The sequence below is a fragment of the Osmerus mordax genome, chromosome 27 (assembly GCF_038355195.1).
Source record: "Osmerus mordax isolate fOsmMor3 chromosome 27, fOsmMor3.pri, whole genome shotgun sequence".
Lineage (NCBI taxonomy): Eukaryota > Metazoa > Chordata > Actinopteri > Osmeriformes > Osmeridae > Osmerus > Osmerus mordax.
In genome coordinates, this window is record NC_090076.1 from 4,534,259 (window position 1) to 4,552,886 (window position 18,628).

The window sequence follows — 18,628 nt, forward strand, 5'->3', positions numbered from 1 at the left end:
TGTGATGTAGTGCAGTTTCATGACTGTATAAAACTGGCCTTGCTCCAGATTCTGTCCTGTGACATCAAAACCCACTCAACAAAGTGATAAGGTGTCTTCAGTGGCTATACCCTGAGTCAAGACTTTGGAATTAACACCTCACCTCCAAGAGGGAAAGATCAATAGAGAGCCAGGGGGAGATCATTTAGGCCGGGGTGTGGAGCGCTCTGACGATCAAAGACTGGAGGTGTATGCAGGGGGGAGTCTGGGTGAAAACTATTTCACAGACTGATCTAACATGCCCCTCGACCGTGGAGCTGTGACCTCTCTCTTCATAGAGCATGTCAACTGTGAAAGGACATTTACAAAGTAGGCTTTTATTAGGTCACATAATCTGCTGAAATCCCGATGAAATGTGCCGCCCGTGTAAAATCGGGTCTCATTGATTAATTATATGGTTTAAATAAAAACAAGTGAGCTTTGTTTATTGGTGAAGTTTGAACTTGCAGAGGAAAAAGGATAAGAATATATTTCTCTGCCCACTACTTACAAGCTGAATTTCACACACAATGTTACAGTACAAAACATCCGGATGAAAACAGGCTGTACATCAAATTAAGTGAAAACAAAAAACAACAATAGGGGGAGCAAGTGATTGTTTGAGTAGGCTACTGTAATAAAGGCATGATATATGGCAGCTAACAGTCACAGAGGAAGTACAGAATACTGTGTAAACTGACTTTTGATTCTGATCCCAAAGTAAACTTCTAGAACCTTGGAGATGGTGGCAGGTGATTTTAGAAGCTAATTAGCTTAGCTGATCAAACACAGATTTGTGCTACAGTACGCCAAATTCTCTTCACAACAAATGTTCCTAACAGAACTTTATGGTGGAGAGTTCAATGATTTTTGTACATAGTGGAGAATGTAATGATTTTTACTTCATTTGGAAACTGAGGCAAATCTCTAATGAAGACATTTATGCATCTTATCAGACCATAGAAAAAAAGTGTTAAAAATATTTAACATTAAGTTCAAGTAAACGCATTTATAAAAAATACCATCTTATGCTATTACTAAAATGCAGATCCTACAGATACGCGTGTGCATTGCCTTGTGCATTTTCTCAACCACACCAGCCACTGTAGCAAACATTGATGAGAGTTTGCGAGCTAAAATACGAAAATTGGATTTTGCACTGCCAAGACCTGTATTTTTAGGTGCAGAGAAGTCTTGTGTTAAATTGTAACATAGCTGAATGTAACTACTAGAATAAAAACGTTCATTTTTGTATGTATAGCCCATAGTTGAAAGCACTTCCAAGTTGAATCCCTGAAGCCTGGAAGCATTTAGGCCAATTTGAATATAATGGATTGATATAACCAATTCAACACAGTTACATATGCACATTTGGGTTGGCCAGGTGTATATACTGAACTAGGCTCTACATTCTAACTCATCAAGTAAATAATGGTCATGCCAGTTTTATAATATCTAACACGAGGGAAATAATTCATTTATACTAAATTCAATTTATTATTATAAATACAGCATTGGCTGCATTAGCAGCCATGATGACATCGAGTCCTGATGCCGTTGAGACCTGATTTGAGAAGAGAAATCAAGAGAAAAACTAGAGTTACACTTCTGTGGACATTTTGAAGTCGCAGCAGCTGGGGCAATTGATTTAAATAGGCTATATCCCCTCCTAACCTCCTAACAAAATGACTTAAGTGTTTACTTTTAAAAGGGGTCACTGCACACACGACAAACTCCATGCCACCAGAGCAATTAAACCATGACAATAGTAGGCATTGTTACTAACGCACACTGGTTTGTGACGTCATACGCTAGCTGTTGCTAACTAGCTCCTGTTAGATGGAAGGTTGGGCTATATGCAAACATTATGAAAATTTGTGAAAAACTGTATTTCCATTAGGGCATAGCAATACACTGCTGAGTTGTAGTGTTTTGTTTTGAGCAGATATCAGAGTTGACAACCGTTTTGGGTCTGTTTCATAGGTTATTTCTGTTAGTAATTAACAGTTTTCCTAATGGATAGGATGCATTTATTTGTAACTGCTGGGGGTTATGGGGTAGGCATGTGGCAAACAGATTATACAAATTATTTTACAAGGACTTCTAATGAGTGGATTCTAAGGAGGATAATGAAAGGTCATTCAGAAGAAAAAAAAACGTAATTGAAATAGAGCCAAATAGATTATCCATGTATTCATCATAGAGTAATCATCTTAATTGGGATTCAATTTAGAGTGGTATGTATGTGAAAGTAAGCTATTTTATATGTGCTCATACATATCATGTGTGTGTGTGTGTCTATTTGCGTATGTGTGTGTTGGGCATGCAGGACCATCGTTTAAATAAGCCTGATGGGCTCTCTCAAATACATTTGGGTCTGAGCCCCAAGAAGACTTAGATACACTTGTCATATAATCAAAAGTGAAATACAAAGTACTGTATGGTGAAAAGGCCGGGGACTTTATTTCAGGGGAAATAAAGTCCCCGGCCTCCCCCCCCCCCCCCCCCCCTATTCTCGCCGGTTGCTTTCATGTCATTTAGATGAGTGGTTAATAAGGAAGAGCGTTAAGAGGATTATGATCCGGTTGGGCCATGCCAGGAAGGAGGTGGTGTTTCTGAGGAGAAGTGTGGGGGACGTATTTTGCTGGGCTGGCCTGAGCGGGTGTGGAGATAGGGTGTAGGGGGGCCAGGGGGTGGAGAGGGTTGTCTGGTACAATACTGGGCAGGGGCATCCTCCTCACTGTCAAGACTCATTTAGTCAGAACTAAGCACTCCAAATAGGCCTGAGCTCATAAAGAAATATCTTATTCTAGGCCAAGGGAGATTTTCCCTAAAGACCCTTTATCTCTTCCCCCTCCTTGCTTTGCGTTAATGAAGACCCCAAAAAGTTGGCCAATCTGAGCTAGTTCAGTTATTGGGAGGCATAGAGGGCTGGCAAGCCAGTGGAGTAGTTCTCTGTCAAGTGTTGGAGTTTGAGGCTAGGATTGGCAGGGGGCACCGGTACAAAATCTTTGGGCTCCAAATCTCAGCCCTGGCCTGTGAAGATTTCAGGGTGCCTGACGGTAAAATCCAAAGTCAGAGCTTAAGAAAAATGGCTCCCGTAAAACTTAGCTTTGTTACACTTTATAGGTGTGCCAGTGTGATTTGCACAGTAGTGTAGAAAGTAGAAAGTAAGATATCTTTGACTAGCGTTGGATTGAGGCACTTACAGGTATAGGCTTCACCTGAGAAAATCCTCCTCTTGATGTATTTTAACAAGTAACTCAGAGGTTGGACAGAGCGTGATTCTGCAGCTTGTAGAGAGGAAAGGGTTAAGTTAAAGGGAACTAACTTCTTCAGTCTGGAGACAGCTACCAACAGGGACACATATTCCAACCGCATCTGGTTCGTAGCCATTGGCTGGCATCCTTCAATGTATTAAAACCTCCTTGCCTTCGATGCCTTCTCCAGCGAGGAGGCTCTTTGCGAGAGCCCATTTTCCGCAATCTGCGTGGATCAGCCCAGCTAGCTCACGCTTCGCATTCCTTGCTCCGCCAAGAAGACAACAAGCCTCCTACCCACCCCTTCCAACCTCCGTACCCCACCCCTTCCAACCTCAGTACCCCACCCCTCAACCCAAGGCGCCTGGCATTCGCCTTCTTAAACGCATCTTTAATTCAGCAACTTTGAAGTGGCACTCCGGCAAAGCACTCAATCAATTATAAATTAAATAATCTCCTTATGATATTAGAGATTTTTTATGTCTAAGAAATACTGTGAGATTAGGGAGCCCAAATCAGTTTTAGCGGTATCTAAAGTGACAGCAGGAGAATCATTGGAAGGAGCGGGTAGAAACTTAAAATGATTATGTAGATCTGTGTCACCGCCGAATGTTTCTGCAAATCCCTGCAGGATCTACCGCGACGAAGGAAACAGATTATTCCTGGCCTTATTTAAAGGGCTGGAGTTCTTAAGTGGCTTTTCGGAAGGAAACATTCATATATATTTATACATATATTTACTGTTAGGACTACTACTCCTTCCCAAGCCTTCTGTACCCCTCACTCCAACATTTAACCCCTAGGGCAGTGTATTGACATGGCCTACACATGGGCATCTATTGTGAAGTGTAAAACTGGTGAATGACTAATGACTAATGAATAATTAATGACGAACTGAATGAAGAGATCCCAAACTATTAGTGGTGTAGAAGCAGGCTCCTGTTTCCGGGTGAGGATGCTGCTATTGGCTACACAGATAAGATGGGAGACCCTAACTGATCTTGAATGGGAAAATGTGAGAGGCTGTCTTCAGAACCTGGTGCCAGAGTGGCATGGAAGGAGGACTTTGCCCACAAACAGCTCAGGTGAGACCAGTCTCCGTTGAATTTATCCTTCAGCACCATTACTCAACAGTAGTAGAAATTATAGCCTGGTGCACATTTCACATATCATGCTGAGGTTCATTCATCTTTGATTACACCTCTCAGATGATATAAATTAGCCCTATCCACTATGTAGGGTTGATGGATGGCAGGGAAGGATATGAAGCAAACTGATCAATATCATGGATCCAACTCTGTGTTTCAGGGCCACAGGCCCTTGGTGAAAACACATTTCTCACACAGGCACCGAGCCCACAAAAAAAAGAGCAGTGTGACAATTCAACAATGCGAGCAGTCAATTCTACAAAGCATAACATCTCACAAGTGCATCTTCTCTTCTTCCTCTACGACTATAAGATTCAACTACTCAACTATTCCGCTCCCTCGTCCAGTCCTTTCACACCTGCATGGATCACCAACATGCCAAATAGATTTTCTGAATGGGCTACCAGATCCACTTAACCTGTTCTAATATAAAGCAGACATCTTCTGATGAAATATATATTTTTGCCATTTTCATGCGTTAATGGACAGATAAGAGCGACAGGAAAGGCAGGGAGTAAGAGAAACAGGGCATGCAGCAAAAGGCCCGGGCCGGATTTGAACCCAGCCGTAGCAACCATGGGAGATGATAGGATGCACAACGTGTCTTTGCCTGTTTGTGACGTACATTAAGCTTTTCACCGTGCAGCATGTTTTTCACAGTATGGTATCGTTACCATTAGCTTCAGCTGAGGGAGTTGTGTTTTCAGTGTATTGTCATAGATCACTCAAGTCTTTGATTCACTGTATCTTTGAGGGGGTTTTCTCCCCTGGACTCCCTGGATATCTATAGACTGCTTGCTTTTACCAACCAAGAAAGTTCTATCCATGGTCTTTTTATTCTAAGCTCAGCTGAAGACTTGAGAACAGAAATCAATGGAAGGCCAAGAGGTTCCAGGTTTCAGGGGACTTAAGGGGTCACAATGGTCTCTGTGTAAACAAGCCACTGGGAGGTTTTGCAAGAGGATGAATAGGCTAAAGCAGAGATATATCATGGTTGAAACCATTGATTGTGTGCAGATCAAAATGAGGTCAAATTCAATCATAGACGCAAATACATGTTAAAAAATAAATAAATATAGATATATTTGGGGCAAATTAAAAGTGCACAACTCATCACTGTCCTTAATTTTTTTTTTTACAGATCCTACTTTACTTCCACAGTAAACAAGACCTGTGACTAGACAGAGGTACTGTGGGAGCGTTAGAGATTAACATCATCATGTTTTGGTCATTATCACCACTTCTAGTGACCTCTCCAGGCTTGTTAAACAGTCTGGGTTTGTTGATTGATGATGAAAAGAGAACATGGACCCACAATCTCTCATGGGAGAATGACAGAATGTGTGTGTGAGTGTGCGTGTCTGTATGTGTCTATGAGTGTGTTGGTTTCCCTGATGACCCTGCCAGCTGGCCCCTTTAAATATGACACACACAGGCTAGATAAAGAGTACCACAGGGGGTTGTCAATACATTATTCATATGCATACAAAGACGCACACACACAGACACACACACACACACACACACACACAAACACTCACGCACACACATCTAGCTCTTTATCATAACAGTCAGTGACAGGAAAGAGAAGCCATATCCCAATATCCCAATAGATGTCCTGCTCTTTTTCTGCCCTGTCATCAGATTCTCTAACTCTCCCAGGAGAGTTACCTCTTAATTCATATTCATAAGATTTCTGATCTGTGCCCTAAAGGCTCTTCTACAGGGGTCCAGGAAAGCCCCAGTCGGCTTGCCCACAGACCAAAATACCCACAAATCATGACAAGCTCCTGCAATGTACACATGCAGTGAATACATTCAGATGTGCCAAAAGAAAACACTGAATAAGCATTATTCAGACATCATATGGAGGAAAAACACTCCCCAAGACCCCCAAATTCCTCGACATATTTATCCTTTTATGCAAAACATGAATTTGCAAGATTCCTCCCTGCTGTTTTGTATGCCTTTCCTATCTAGACCATCCACAATGTCTCAACCCTGTGGGGAGCTAATTGATCATTAAGGACAGATAAGTAAACACAGATATCCATCACCGGAGCCGGGCCCTTTGGGCTCTCACTGGTCCCCTGCTGTGTGTGTGTGTGTGAGTGTGTGTGTGTGTGTGTGTGTGTTGGAAGGATAATCCAAAGAGAGGACAGCGGCACTCAACCACGATCTGACGTGCCAGCTTGTCTCTTTACATGGCCAGTTGGGCCCAGCAAGAGTCCTTTTCAGTCTGAAGTGTGTGTGTGGGGTGTGTGAGTATTTGTGTCTGTTTTAGTGCATGTGTGTGTGTGTGTGTGTGTGTGTGTGTGTGAGAGAGAGTATGTGTGTGAATGCATGAAGGCAAAGAAAAAAGTGAAAAGGAGAAACATTTTGACATTTTTCTGGCCCCCTAATGATCTGATCTGTAGTCAGGTATTATACACTGTAAACTGTAAGTACTATTTATTCCCAGCATCATGCTGTGATACACACATACACTTGAACTAGTTCTTATAATTAACTTTTTACCCAAACATTACATTAAGTGTCCTCTTTTCCTTGTTTTACATGTCTCTGTTTTACTTGATCCATGTGAGCAGGTATCCAGGTTAACTGCCCAGCCAAGGACTCCCTGTGGAGAACCTGCTGCCCCCAGGCCATCTCATACAGTAATTTCTTAAGCACTATTTCCACACTGGCTTGTCAGCTCTACAGAGGCCTTCAGAGCGCTGTAATTAGAGCCAAATGGCTGGGAGCAGAGCTGCTTATCCGCAAGTAGCCTGTTAAAATACTATACCCACCGCATTGCACCATCGTGCCCTCTTCAAGGACAGGATGTTCTCAGTATCCCTCATCAAAATCCTGGAACCACCGACTCGAGGTTTCAGATACTCCGGTGCTGTCAAAAGATTAGGTCTGCATTGCGTTGGAATTGTGCCACAGCACTTCCACTTGTGCTCATTTCACTTCAACAAATAGTATACCTCCTGTACCCTAAAGTGCTTCTGTGGGGTACAACATATACAACTAATGAGTCCTTATGATGCGATGTGATGAGGACAGCTCTGTAGAGTGCATGGTGTTTACTCTCGTTGTGGCTGGTCTTTCAGGTTCTCTACTGTGTGTTTAGGGTTTTGTCTGACGTCTCCTATGGAAGCGGTCAGTCAGCGGGTTACGGCTGGATGCGACTCGACTCTGCATGCCAGGCCCTCTAAAGCTTTTTAAAAGGGCTTTTTGTAGAACAAGGCATAAAACCCAGATTAGGATACAACAATAAAACAATCCCTTGTGTTCATTCTATAATACATCATAAAGCAAAGCTTACGGGGGAAGAGTGCTTGAATAAACAGCTTCCAAGTGCTCTGGACGTCCTGGTCAGTGGAAGGATCATACTATTCTAAGAGTGCTTAAAGTCAAAGCCCACACGGATGAGAGAAGAGATAAGGAGAATGTGAACAATTCTCACCTTTGTATGTGTTTCTGTTTGTTTCTGTGTATGTGTGCACACCTGTGCATGTGTTAAACCAAAGTTCAACATATGTATATAGAAAAAAAATAAGTTCTGAGGTAGGCAGATGATCTGTTCTATTCCCAAAGACTTGGGTTTACAGAGGTGTAAGGACTGAATCTGCTATTTGGCTGTAGTTATCCCAAAGAGCAGATCCGAAAAGCACTCAGGGTGGAAATGGAGGAGAGAAACTAGACTTAAGCTCAACAGATGAGCTTCAATTCGCTAAATGTCTGGACCCAGATGACCTGCTGCTGTTTTAAAGAATTGCTGATCAGATTTAACAACAAAAGACAGATGTTGATGGGATAGAGGTAGCTGGTGAAGAGGGTTAATCTCACAGGCACAGCTTCACACAACTGAGACCATTTCTTTAATTGAGAAAAGACTTAGAGCTGTCTGTAAGTGCTCCCATATCTGATAAAACCGCACGAGAGAATAAACTTTCCCTTTGAAATGTGCTGTAGTCTGCACAGTAACGTTGATACCACCACAGTGGATTAATGTTGGTTGGAGAGCAGCTTAAAGTACATAGGAAGACCATACCATATTGTTCTCTGGATTTGAGCAAATAATACACGCGATAATCATAGACGTCAACAGCCAAGGTATTGGGAATCGATAACATCACCCAGCTTCCATACACAGGTCAGGTTCGTTCTAAACCTCCTTAACCATGTGTTAATGTGAGCTCATAATTCTCTCCTCAACCTGACACTCCCTCAGTGTTTGCTGGTGGTCCCCCCACCACACACACACACACACACACACCCGACCCTACCTTTCCTTCTCTTCTCTGTGGGGGATTGGGGACTCCGGGGCACTGCAGTCTGTCCTGTCCCTCTCCACTGGATGGTAGTTGATAAAAAAGGAAAGAAAACATGTGACATAGCTTTAATTGTAATGCTCCCGCGTGCTAAATATATTTATGTTTTCATGAGCAACTCCAGCATCTTCCAGCAATTCCGAATTCTGTCTTTTGGCATGTAGAATAGTTTAATTATCCCCAGATAAATCCATTGGTAATTTGTCAGGCTGTACCAGTCTTTTCTCCCTGCTCCCACTCCCATGAATCCCCCTTCCCACCCAGACCCAGTTATAAGCCCCTGTAATGAATCACTAATCATCTAGTCCCTGATGAGCTTCCCCGGTCCATTATCCCCTAATTACCCCACACAAGAGGCCATGCCATGGACCAATAGGGGGCAGTCTGGAGAACATAGTCCTCAGACAGTTGAGGGAGCTTCAATCAACTACATCTTTGCTACTGTTTTAAAGTATCTATGACTGGAGGATAAGGTTAAGTGCAGGATAGTTGCCTTTTTTCTATACTCAATTTTTTTTCTTCTAGTGGTGATTCATTTTTCTTTCAGCCATCCACTTACACTTCTTCATCAGTCTAATGTCACTGAAACAGAAGAGCCCTCTGGCAGAACCAGTATATACACAGGGGCCAGAAAGAACCAGCTTGTCCTCAATCTCTGCCTGTCGTTCAAATGAACCAAATGGTCCTCCAGTGAAGCATTTGGGCCGTGGCGGGAAAATGGAGTCTCTAACTCACATAGTCATTTTCGCGGACGCCGCAGTTGGGATTCAGAGCGAATCGCTGCAGAGCAAAGATAGAAATTGGAATTGGCAGCTGACATGAAAAGGGGTCAAGGGATTTGTCCCCTGCACACACAGAGTATGTGTTAAAGACGGGTACCTCTGGTTTACAAGGGGGTCTATTAAAACAATGGCATTAGAAAGGTGCCACTGTAGTCTCAGTCTCTGCCAGTCAAGATTACTTAAGACTATTTTTGGGGGGGGAAGTTTGTTGATGTTGCTATATTTTCTGGGACCAACACCGTCTTTGTGAGATCCATTGTAGTATCAAATGGATTCCATGCTCCTACCATGGGTTTTATTGAGAATAATAGCTTTCTGGATTAATCTAAACTGTGTGTCTGTGTGTGTGTTCCAATAGCCTCTTGTCTCAGTTTGCTTCTGACACAAAAATACCTTTCTGCAATTGGTAGACCACTATCAACTAAATCCTGTAGATACATTTCTGTGTTAATCTTTTGAAAAGTAAACACATGTTCTGTTTACAAACTATTAATAATGTTACGACTTTCTAGGCAAAGTGCATAATTTCAGTCCATCTTTAATAGGATTGGGGTGCTTAGAGGTTGAAAAAAACCTTTGTGGTCCTTTTGGAGTCCTGGTGTCCGTTTTTTGTGACTGTTGAGGTGAAAGCCTGTCAGAAATGGTTAGCTTCTCCAGTGAAACTACTTCTTTGCATCTTAGCTCCAGGTCTTGCCCTGTGTCTGCACAATTTCTTTCTATCCTCTTGTTTCTCTCCTTTTGTTTAGATAAAGCGAGGGATTAGGATAGATTTGCCCCCATAAAGTACTGGTTTGATGGGCTTTTATCCCACCATGTTGCTAAAGCTGTGTAGCCCTTGGATTAGGCCTCTACAATAGCAGCCCTTGTGCTAGGCCGAAGCCTGAGGGCCACAACCAAAGACAGGCTTGCAGAATGAGGGAGGAAACAAACCTGCCAACTTCGATATGTCAAGTTTGCAAGAGGAACTGTTCAGATGACCTGCTTTAGATCTGTACGACATGGAATGGTGTTGTGTTTTAAATTCCAGACACCCCCTACCTGTTTAAATAAATTATTAGGTTATAGGTTCATGACAATTCTTTGACTCTCCGTCTTTCACTGTATATTTCAGCCTTATACGGCCTTTCAAGGTGATTGTAGATTTTTACGATCCCACTACTTATACTTTCTAGTTACCAGACTGGTTGTAAGAAATATGTTACATCCCCTATAGGTAGAAATACCCCCAAATGAGCAGTTATATGTCTGGGGAAATAATAAATCTGATTTGAACAGACTTGGGGCACACTTCACTGCATTTCTCACCATTACATTGCTCCAGGTCCTGACTTTAAAGAATGAAGACTATCCGTGGTTTCAAAAAGTCTGTCTATGCTGTTTGCAAAACAAAGCAACACACGCTTGTGTGTTTGTATGTGTGTGTGTGACACTGAGTGTCTATGTGTGTGTGTGTGTGTGTGCGTGTGTGTGTGTGTGGGGGGGGGTTACAGTACAGTGTTGTACATAGTTTACATGTAACTGCACGGCAACAACATTATTATAACAATGAGGACATAATGCAGTAAGTTGCTGATGTTCAGCAGTATAGGTCTGTTATACAATTGGAAAAAATAGCAGTTGAAGTGGTACCCAAGTCTAAATCAATACTATCATCGAGTTCCCCCTGGAGAGACACTTCTCCCCCTCTATGTTGCAGACCATGTTTCACTGTAAAAACTTACAACGCAGAGAATTGTGTCTATTTATTTTAGATATCTCAACTACAGTTTCAGCTGTACAGGTCAAATTACAATGCTGTTGCTTCAAATATTGCTGTACATGATTCACATATCTTGTCCAAAGAATACTCTTGGCAAGTTGCAACTGTCCTAACACAAGTTCCTGTAACACTCAAGTACATACAAAAGAAACTGAAATTTCACACAAATAAGATAGCATTTCATCCACTGAGCAGAAGTTAAGCTGTTGGATGGAGGAATTATGTATTCGTGAAGTTCAGAAAATCTAATAATTATGGTTAATGGGCTCTGAAACCTTCGACTTCTCATTGGATCCTGTAAAAGTACCCTTCTTAGACTAAAACATTGAGTAAATTATTGAATGCTAAAATAACAAATGATCAGTCGGTTTAAACATGAATAAATGTAACAGAACGGAATTATTTCGCCTAAGTTTGTTATGCATGGATAATGGACTGCCTAAGTAGGCTTGTGGGTAGATAAAGTTTTATATCCTCAAAGCAGGCAAGCGTACGTCATTTCTAGGAGATGATTGAGAGCAAAGACGATTCACATCTAGAAGCTTTAACATGATAAAGTATGAATGCAGTGGAATTGGGGTATGGAGAACAATAAGGGCACGAGCTAAATCCATGGAAATCTGAGATGAATTTGAAAAATAAGAGCTTGGAAAGTGAGGGCTAAGATGATAATGATGAGATCGAGAGAAAGCAGAGATGGGAGAAAGAGGGAATGGAAGAAGGAGACGGCGAGCGGGAAAGAGTGTGCGAGAGAGAGCCGGTGGCAGCACAGTGGCCTAATATCACTCTAATAGCAGTCTCTCTTGACACTTGCTTAAACCCTTCAGACGCGCTGGACATTAGACCGCATTAGGTTCTGTAGAAAGCTGATTTAAGGAAGAACAGCTGAGAGGAATTCCTTCTCGCTTTAATTGCTTTAGAGACGGTTCCCACAAAGAAACACTGGCCAGATTTACCTCCCGTTTAAGTTCTTACTTCCATCGGTTCACAAGTTAATCCGATTTCTGTTCCAGGCCCAAATACTCAGTGATATATTGTGCAGACAAAAGACAGAGAAAGGTTGGTTTGTGGGAAAAAAGTATCCAGGCCTCTCAATGCTCAATTATCAAATTAAGCGTTTGATATTAGGCCTATTAGTTTATGTAGCATAGCCTATAATTAATAACAATACGGAAAATAGCCTATTGAAAATCATCGGCGTTGCGGGCTATAGCCAATCATTAGCCTATATTTGTGTCTATTTCTTTGTATTAGCCTATTGTTATTTTATAAGTTTGTTTGATGACTGCGTTTTCTTAGTTTTACGAATCAAGAATCGCTAATAGGACCACGAGAAAGCCCATGAAAGCATTACACTTGTTGCTGCTATTAGGTCATTTTGAAGTTCTTTGAAGCTAGCCAACCCTTAACTTTCTCAATTTTACTCGCACTTGGCTTGTTCATCAAAATTCAAACTGTTTAGTGAGCAGTAACCTAACCCTAACGATATCTACATTTCTTTATTCATTATCATCATTACATAATACAAGTGTCGGTTTCACAATTTCAATTAGCCTAATCTCCTTATCCCAATTAAGTGGCACGTTTCACATAGGCTATATAAACTATCACTTTTTATCCGTCAGTGAGAATTGGACTTATCATGGAAAATACTTGCATTTACTCGGATAAGTCCACACATTCAAATCGAATTTCCTATAGGTATATTTGATGACAGCATATTTCAGTCCATGTCTTCAATAAACTGTGGTTGGGGCGTGTGAGAGTGCACGCTCTTTTCACATGGCGCTTTTTTCTGAAGTGTCAACTTCTGCGGATGAAAATGGCCAAAGATCAAATTGAGTTTAGGATTTCATCCTAACCGCCCCCTCTCACTCTTGGAGAAATTCAACAAAATATGCAAGCTTTACATTAAAAGGCTACTTTTCGCTGCCCCTAATTCCAGCCTAAACGGGTTTTCTCCGGGAGAAGAAATCTTTTCAAAAAACCTTGAAGAAGAGAGGGGCATTATTGTTTTAATCCTCTTACCAGCAGTCATTTTAAGACAGTTTTTGGAGGCTGAAATGGCGTCTTGTCTCTTCAATCCTAACCCAAATCCTTTGGGGCCGGGAGAGTTACTAAAGGCAGTAGCCTGCATCTATTACCCATCTCACGGCCGCAGAATCCCCCAAATAGTCCGACAAAAGTCGAAAAGCAAATAAAATCAATGAATGGGTAATTCTAAACGTGTAGCATTTCAACCTCAAAGTCATTCCAATCAAACCTTTATTGTGGCAATTATTCAATAACTGGCCGTGATTTGTCATGCAGCCCTTGAACTATAAAGTTTACAAACACTATAGACATTTAAAGACAATGAACATTGTTTGCCCTAAAGTATTTCAAATTATTTTAAAAGTTTCATAAGTATATTGGAGACACTAATATGATAATACAGTTGACCTACACAACGCATAAAAAAAAATACAAACTAAGAACTAAAATAAAAGCATATAATTGCAGCCAATAAATAGTCTCTTGATAATGACAACCCTTAATCACAACAGTTGTTTATCCACTACGAGCTAATTTTAGCCAAATCTATAATAATTATGATTGTTAGGCTTTTAGATGTATCCTTAAAGCTTAATATAAAAATAAACATGGGCATAGCAGAAGTGTTGCCTTATGTGATGCTTCATTAATTTTGTTATATTCATCTGACTTAATTAATAAAGTTATTCATAAAATAATTGATGGTACAAAACAATGAGAAAGTATACGCTATAGATACAGCTAATGATCTAAATCAGGGGCGAGGAAGGCTGAAGTAGAGAGCGATTTGATTGGCACAGGAGAAGACTATTTGAAATCATGCTTCATGACCTCACCAGGCGCTCTTTAAAGCCCTTCCTCGTGCGCGAGCCCGATAGATGGCAGATCTGTGAATTCTCATACACTTATCAAGACCACAGGACACACACACAGAGAGAGGGACCTAAGCGAAGGAAACGGACTACTCATTGAAGAGCGAGAATTCGTAGAGTTTGGACATTTAATATGGAATGTAGAAATGAAGAAATAACGCAACAAAACTAAGACATTTTTATAGCAGTGGACCAGTATCGGCTACACTTTAAAGCTTGAGCGACGTGAGAGGTAAGAACTTTCATAGGATGGAAACATGGTGTGCAGAGTAGGCTGGACCGGAAAAAAGTATTTGCTTTTAAATAGACATTTCAAAGTTAAAATAGACATTTCAAAGTTAAAATGAAAATAAAAAGTCCGTGCTTCATTAGACGAATAATTGTTTGTGCTGCTTTGGACTCGTTCTAAAAGTAGTCTTCATAATTCGGTTCGAATTATGAGCAAACGCGTTGTTTTCAATAATCTAGAGCATCATCACATATAACAGCCTCCTATAGTTGAACTGATTCATTATTTTCAATTAGCCTACAAATGTGTCCGCTGTCCATTATGCTGCAGGGGCAGGGGTGCCCGGGACCTTGACAACATTTAGTATAATGGATACACGTTCCTTAGCATGACAATGGGTCTGACTTTATCCACAACAAGCGAGTCTTGACAAATAACCTGTCATGTTCTAAAGCAACATAAACAAGCAGCATTTTTACAATTAATATACACTTTCTAACTTTCTCGCTGTCTATGTTGCTCTCTCTCCCTCTCTCTCTATCTCTCTCTATCTCCCTCTCAGGCACACATCGACACACATACAAAAAACACACACACACACACGCGGACTACACTGCCCTATCTTTTACGTGTCAAGACTGATGATGAATTAATATATTTGCCGTTGAAACCTATTTGCACCTACATTACACAGGGACCCAACTGGGGATCCCCATGAATATTTCACAGCAGATTTATCATACATCTTTGCCACTGCTAGCCCCCGGCAATTGAACTGAGACCCGCTACAGATTGAGGGAAACGGTTCCCATTCAACGACCCGGCCAGCAGTGTAAATATTTTGCACCTGCTATCCAGGATGATACAGTGGTTACCGACATTCATATCTTACAAAATTCGTTTGGAAAACCGACAATGTCTGATCTGTGTTTAGAGAAGCAGTATACTGCAATTTTACTGTATATGTATGCCTATGCCTTCAGTCCCATTACAACCTTCAGGCAATTTTATGCTTAATTTAAAGATATCACTGTTTGATCATGTTGCATGATCAAAATGAACAAAATTACAGTAACATAGCATGCTGTTCATAATGATACAAATAGGCCTAGATATAATTAGATAGATAGGCCTACGTTAAATGTAGACTATTTGTATTTTTCCTTTCTTTTACTCTTGGCAGGGCTACCTAATCTTGTGGCCTAAATGTGGTCAAACGTGATTTTTCACTAAGGCCTAAGGTTATGTAGGCTATTTAAAGTAGACGCAGATTTTACTCTCACTCTTAGGGCCTAAATGATTTGTAAAAAATAAAATAAAGCTACAGGCCAAAGACCGAGCTTTTTACAGCGTTTCTGTTAACTCCACAAAGTAGCTTAGCCTTCCATTTTATACAAATAACCGATATCAAGCCCTTGCGTTAACTGAAATAACTTTTAGGCATAGGCCTACACAACATTTTGAGATTCAGATGAAAAATAGGCTTAACTATAGGCTGTCTTGTTCAGATAGGACTGCGCATTCTTAGTCTTAAATTGGCTAGGCTATAGTGTTTTAGACCTAAAAATAACTTTTTGTCATTTTAAAGTTATCAGGCTTTAGCCTAATAAAGCACATTATTTCTTATTTTAATTGGGCTCATTTGAATTTAGTCCATTGTTAATCACCAAATAAGGCAACCCTTATCATTACCAATCCAATAGCCTACCCTAACGGAAAAATAACCTCTAATGTAGGACTACAGGGCGCAATGCACTGGAAGCGTGTAGGCTATTCTGTGGGACCAAATATTAAAATATAAGTTCAAGTTGAACCTATTTCAAATGGGCTACCAACATCAGTATCAACGTTATGGTTGAGATAACGCGTGAACTAATTATTTCATAAGGACCAGCGCCTGGAGGGAGTTCAACAACCCCCAGGGATTTGGTGGTTAAATAGCCTTTCGGCGGCTCCTCTGTGATATGCTGTTTTTAAGATCATTGATTTATGTCATGTGTTTTTTTTAAATGCTTGCTTTACACAGGTAGCCTATTATATTTTCACCTGTTGCATCCGTGAGTGTATTTATTTAGCTAGTCTTTATGAATGTATATGCCTAATGTTATTATCAATTGCCATGGTTTTAGTAGTAGCCTACAATTAAAAATAAGCAGAAATGTATTCTCTTATCTAAATAGTAACAAACACCTTTTGCCCTCTTTTTTTGTAGGGAGAGTTCGTCATGCAGCACTATGGAGTGAACGGGTACTCGCTCCACGCAATGAATTCCCTGAGCGCCATGTACAACCTTCACCAGCAGGCGGCGCAGCAGGCCCAGCACGCACCCGACTACAGGCCGTCAGTGCATGCGCTCACTCTAGCGGAGAGACTTGCTGGTAAGAACTGGTTGCACATTTATTGTAGTTTTTTTATGTTGTTGTTGCAAAAATATTTTTCAGTAGCCTATATGATGGATCAATGATCATATCCTCTTTTGTAGGAAATAGGTTTTGAAATGTGATTTGGATTAATTAATTCGACTCCGTGACCTGTGCCTCAATTAAATCGGCCATGTTTCTTTTTTCTCAACGGCTGCACATTTCAAGACATTATCCTCGAGGCCCGGTATGGCTCCCAGCACCGAAAGCAGCGGCGCAGTCGTACGGCATTCACTGCCCAACAGCTAGAGGCCCTAGAGAAAACCTTCCAGAAGACCCACTACCCTGACGTGGTGATGCGTGAGCGCCTGGCGATGTGCACCAACCTGCCCGAGGCCCGTGTGCAGGTGAGAAACTCCTCAGGGCGATGTACAAAATAGTTTGAAAGATACTAGAGTACAACAAAGTTTATATTTCAGTTCACCTTTTCCAAATTGCTCTGTGGTCTCCTCTGTGGGCCTCAATCGAACGTATTTTCAGGTAATATGCAGCAAAAAATATTTGTTAAAATAAAGGTACATTTGATCTCTTGCAAAGGTGTGGTTCAAGAACCGACGAGCCAAGTTCCGCAAGAAGCAACGCAGCCTGCAGAAGGAGCAGCTGCAGAAGCAGAAGGAGGCTACAAATGACGGCTCCCAGGAGGAGGGCAAGACAGAGATGCCGGCGGTTACACCGGCGGTCCCCGAAGCCCGCGTCCCGTCTCCCCCCTCCTCTTCCTCCCTGTCTGACGCCGAGCGGCTGGCCGCGCAACCTCAGCCCGGGGAGATGAGCGTGGAGGTGAACGTCACCTCCCCGGAGCCCTCGGACAGCGAGTCCGCCGTCGAGGACAACGGCGAGCGGGAGGAGGAGCTGAGGGAGGAGACCAGGCCGGACATGAGGGAGGAGTCGCAGGCGGAGGCGGGGCACCAGCCAGGAAATGGCTCCCCGTCCTGCAAACGCCTCAGCCCTACACCAGGTGAGAGCTCCCTTTCAATAACGGGGAACAAAATTTCCAAAAAGAAATAAAGAAATACTCTGATTAACCTTTAAAAAGTATTAAAAAAAAACATAAAGTATGTGTACTTTCAGTTGACATGGTTAAAAAAACCTTTATCTTTGTGCCAGACTCTCCGCTAGGCTCCCCCACCCTCCCTTCCTCCAGTGGCGTGAGCAGCAGTGGCCTGACCCAGAGTAACTCCTACGCCTCCTCCCCTCTCAGCCTCTTCCGCCTGCAGGAGCAGTTCCGCCAGCACATGGCCGCCACCAACAACTTGGTCCACTACCCCTCCTTCGACATGGGCACCCCAACACCCCCGCTGCCCTACCTTGGCATGAACGTCAACATGCCGCCTCCCCTTGGCTCCCTCCCCTGCCAGTCTTACTACCAGTCCCTGACCCAGGCCCAGCAGGTGTGGAACAGCCCCTTGCTTCAGCCACCAGGCAGTTTGCCAGGCAGCCTCAACAGCAAGACTACAAGCATTGAGAATCTGCGGATGAGGGCCAAGCAGCATGCAGCCTCCCTGGGCCTGGACACGCTACCCAACTGAGTAGCGTAACACGCTACCCCCCCCCACCCCCCCACCCCCTGGACTGCTGGCCCAACCAGCAAGAAGTGACCCCCCCCTGCACCACAACTGACCTCATAACTACAAGGACATGAACTCAACACTGGGACTCTATGGACATACTACAATATACTATGATATGGAAAATAATTGATGCTGTAACAGATATCAGCTTGGGAATGTTGACTTTGAATAGTTATCAGAATACTGTAAACAGGACACTGCACCCTCCTGGTTTAG

General features: G+C 42.2%; 1 protein-coding gene across 1 annotated transcript; it reads left to right on the forward strand.

Annotated features, from left to right (window-relative positions):
• The first annotated feature begins 16,648 nt into the window (after nt 1-16,648).
• Nucleotides 16,649-18,370, forward strand: LOC136936984 (diencephalon/mesencephalon homeobox protein 1-B-like). Its single transcript, XM_067230702.1, has 4 exons — nt 16,649-16,802; nt 17,013-17,191; nt 17,382-17,799; nt 17,949-18,370. Exons 1-4 carry the CDS (start codon nt 16,649-16,651, stop codon nt 18,368-18,370), a joined length of 1,173 nt encoding a protein of 390 aa, XP_067086803.1.
• Nucleotides 18,371-18,628: the final 258 nt, after the last annotated feature.

Bases quoted from the DNA above. Each gene is read 5' to 3' on its own strand.
- LOC136936984 (XM_067230702.1), top strand. From the start codon at position 16,649: ATGCAGCACTATGGAGTGAACGGGTACTCGCTCCACGCAATGAATTCC. The intron at 16,803-17,012 runs GTAAGAACTGGT...GCACATTTCAAG, and splicing joins TCTAGCGGAGAGACTTGCTG to ACATTATCCTCGAGGCCCGG. The intron at 17,192-17,381 runs GTGAGAAACTCC...TCTCTTGCAAAG, and splicing joins TGCCCGAGGCCCGTGTGCAG to GTGTGGTTCAAGAACCGACG.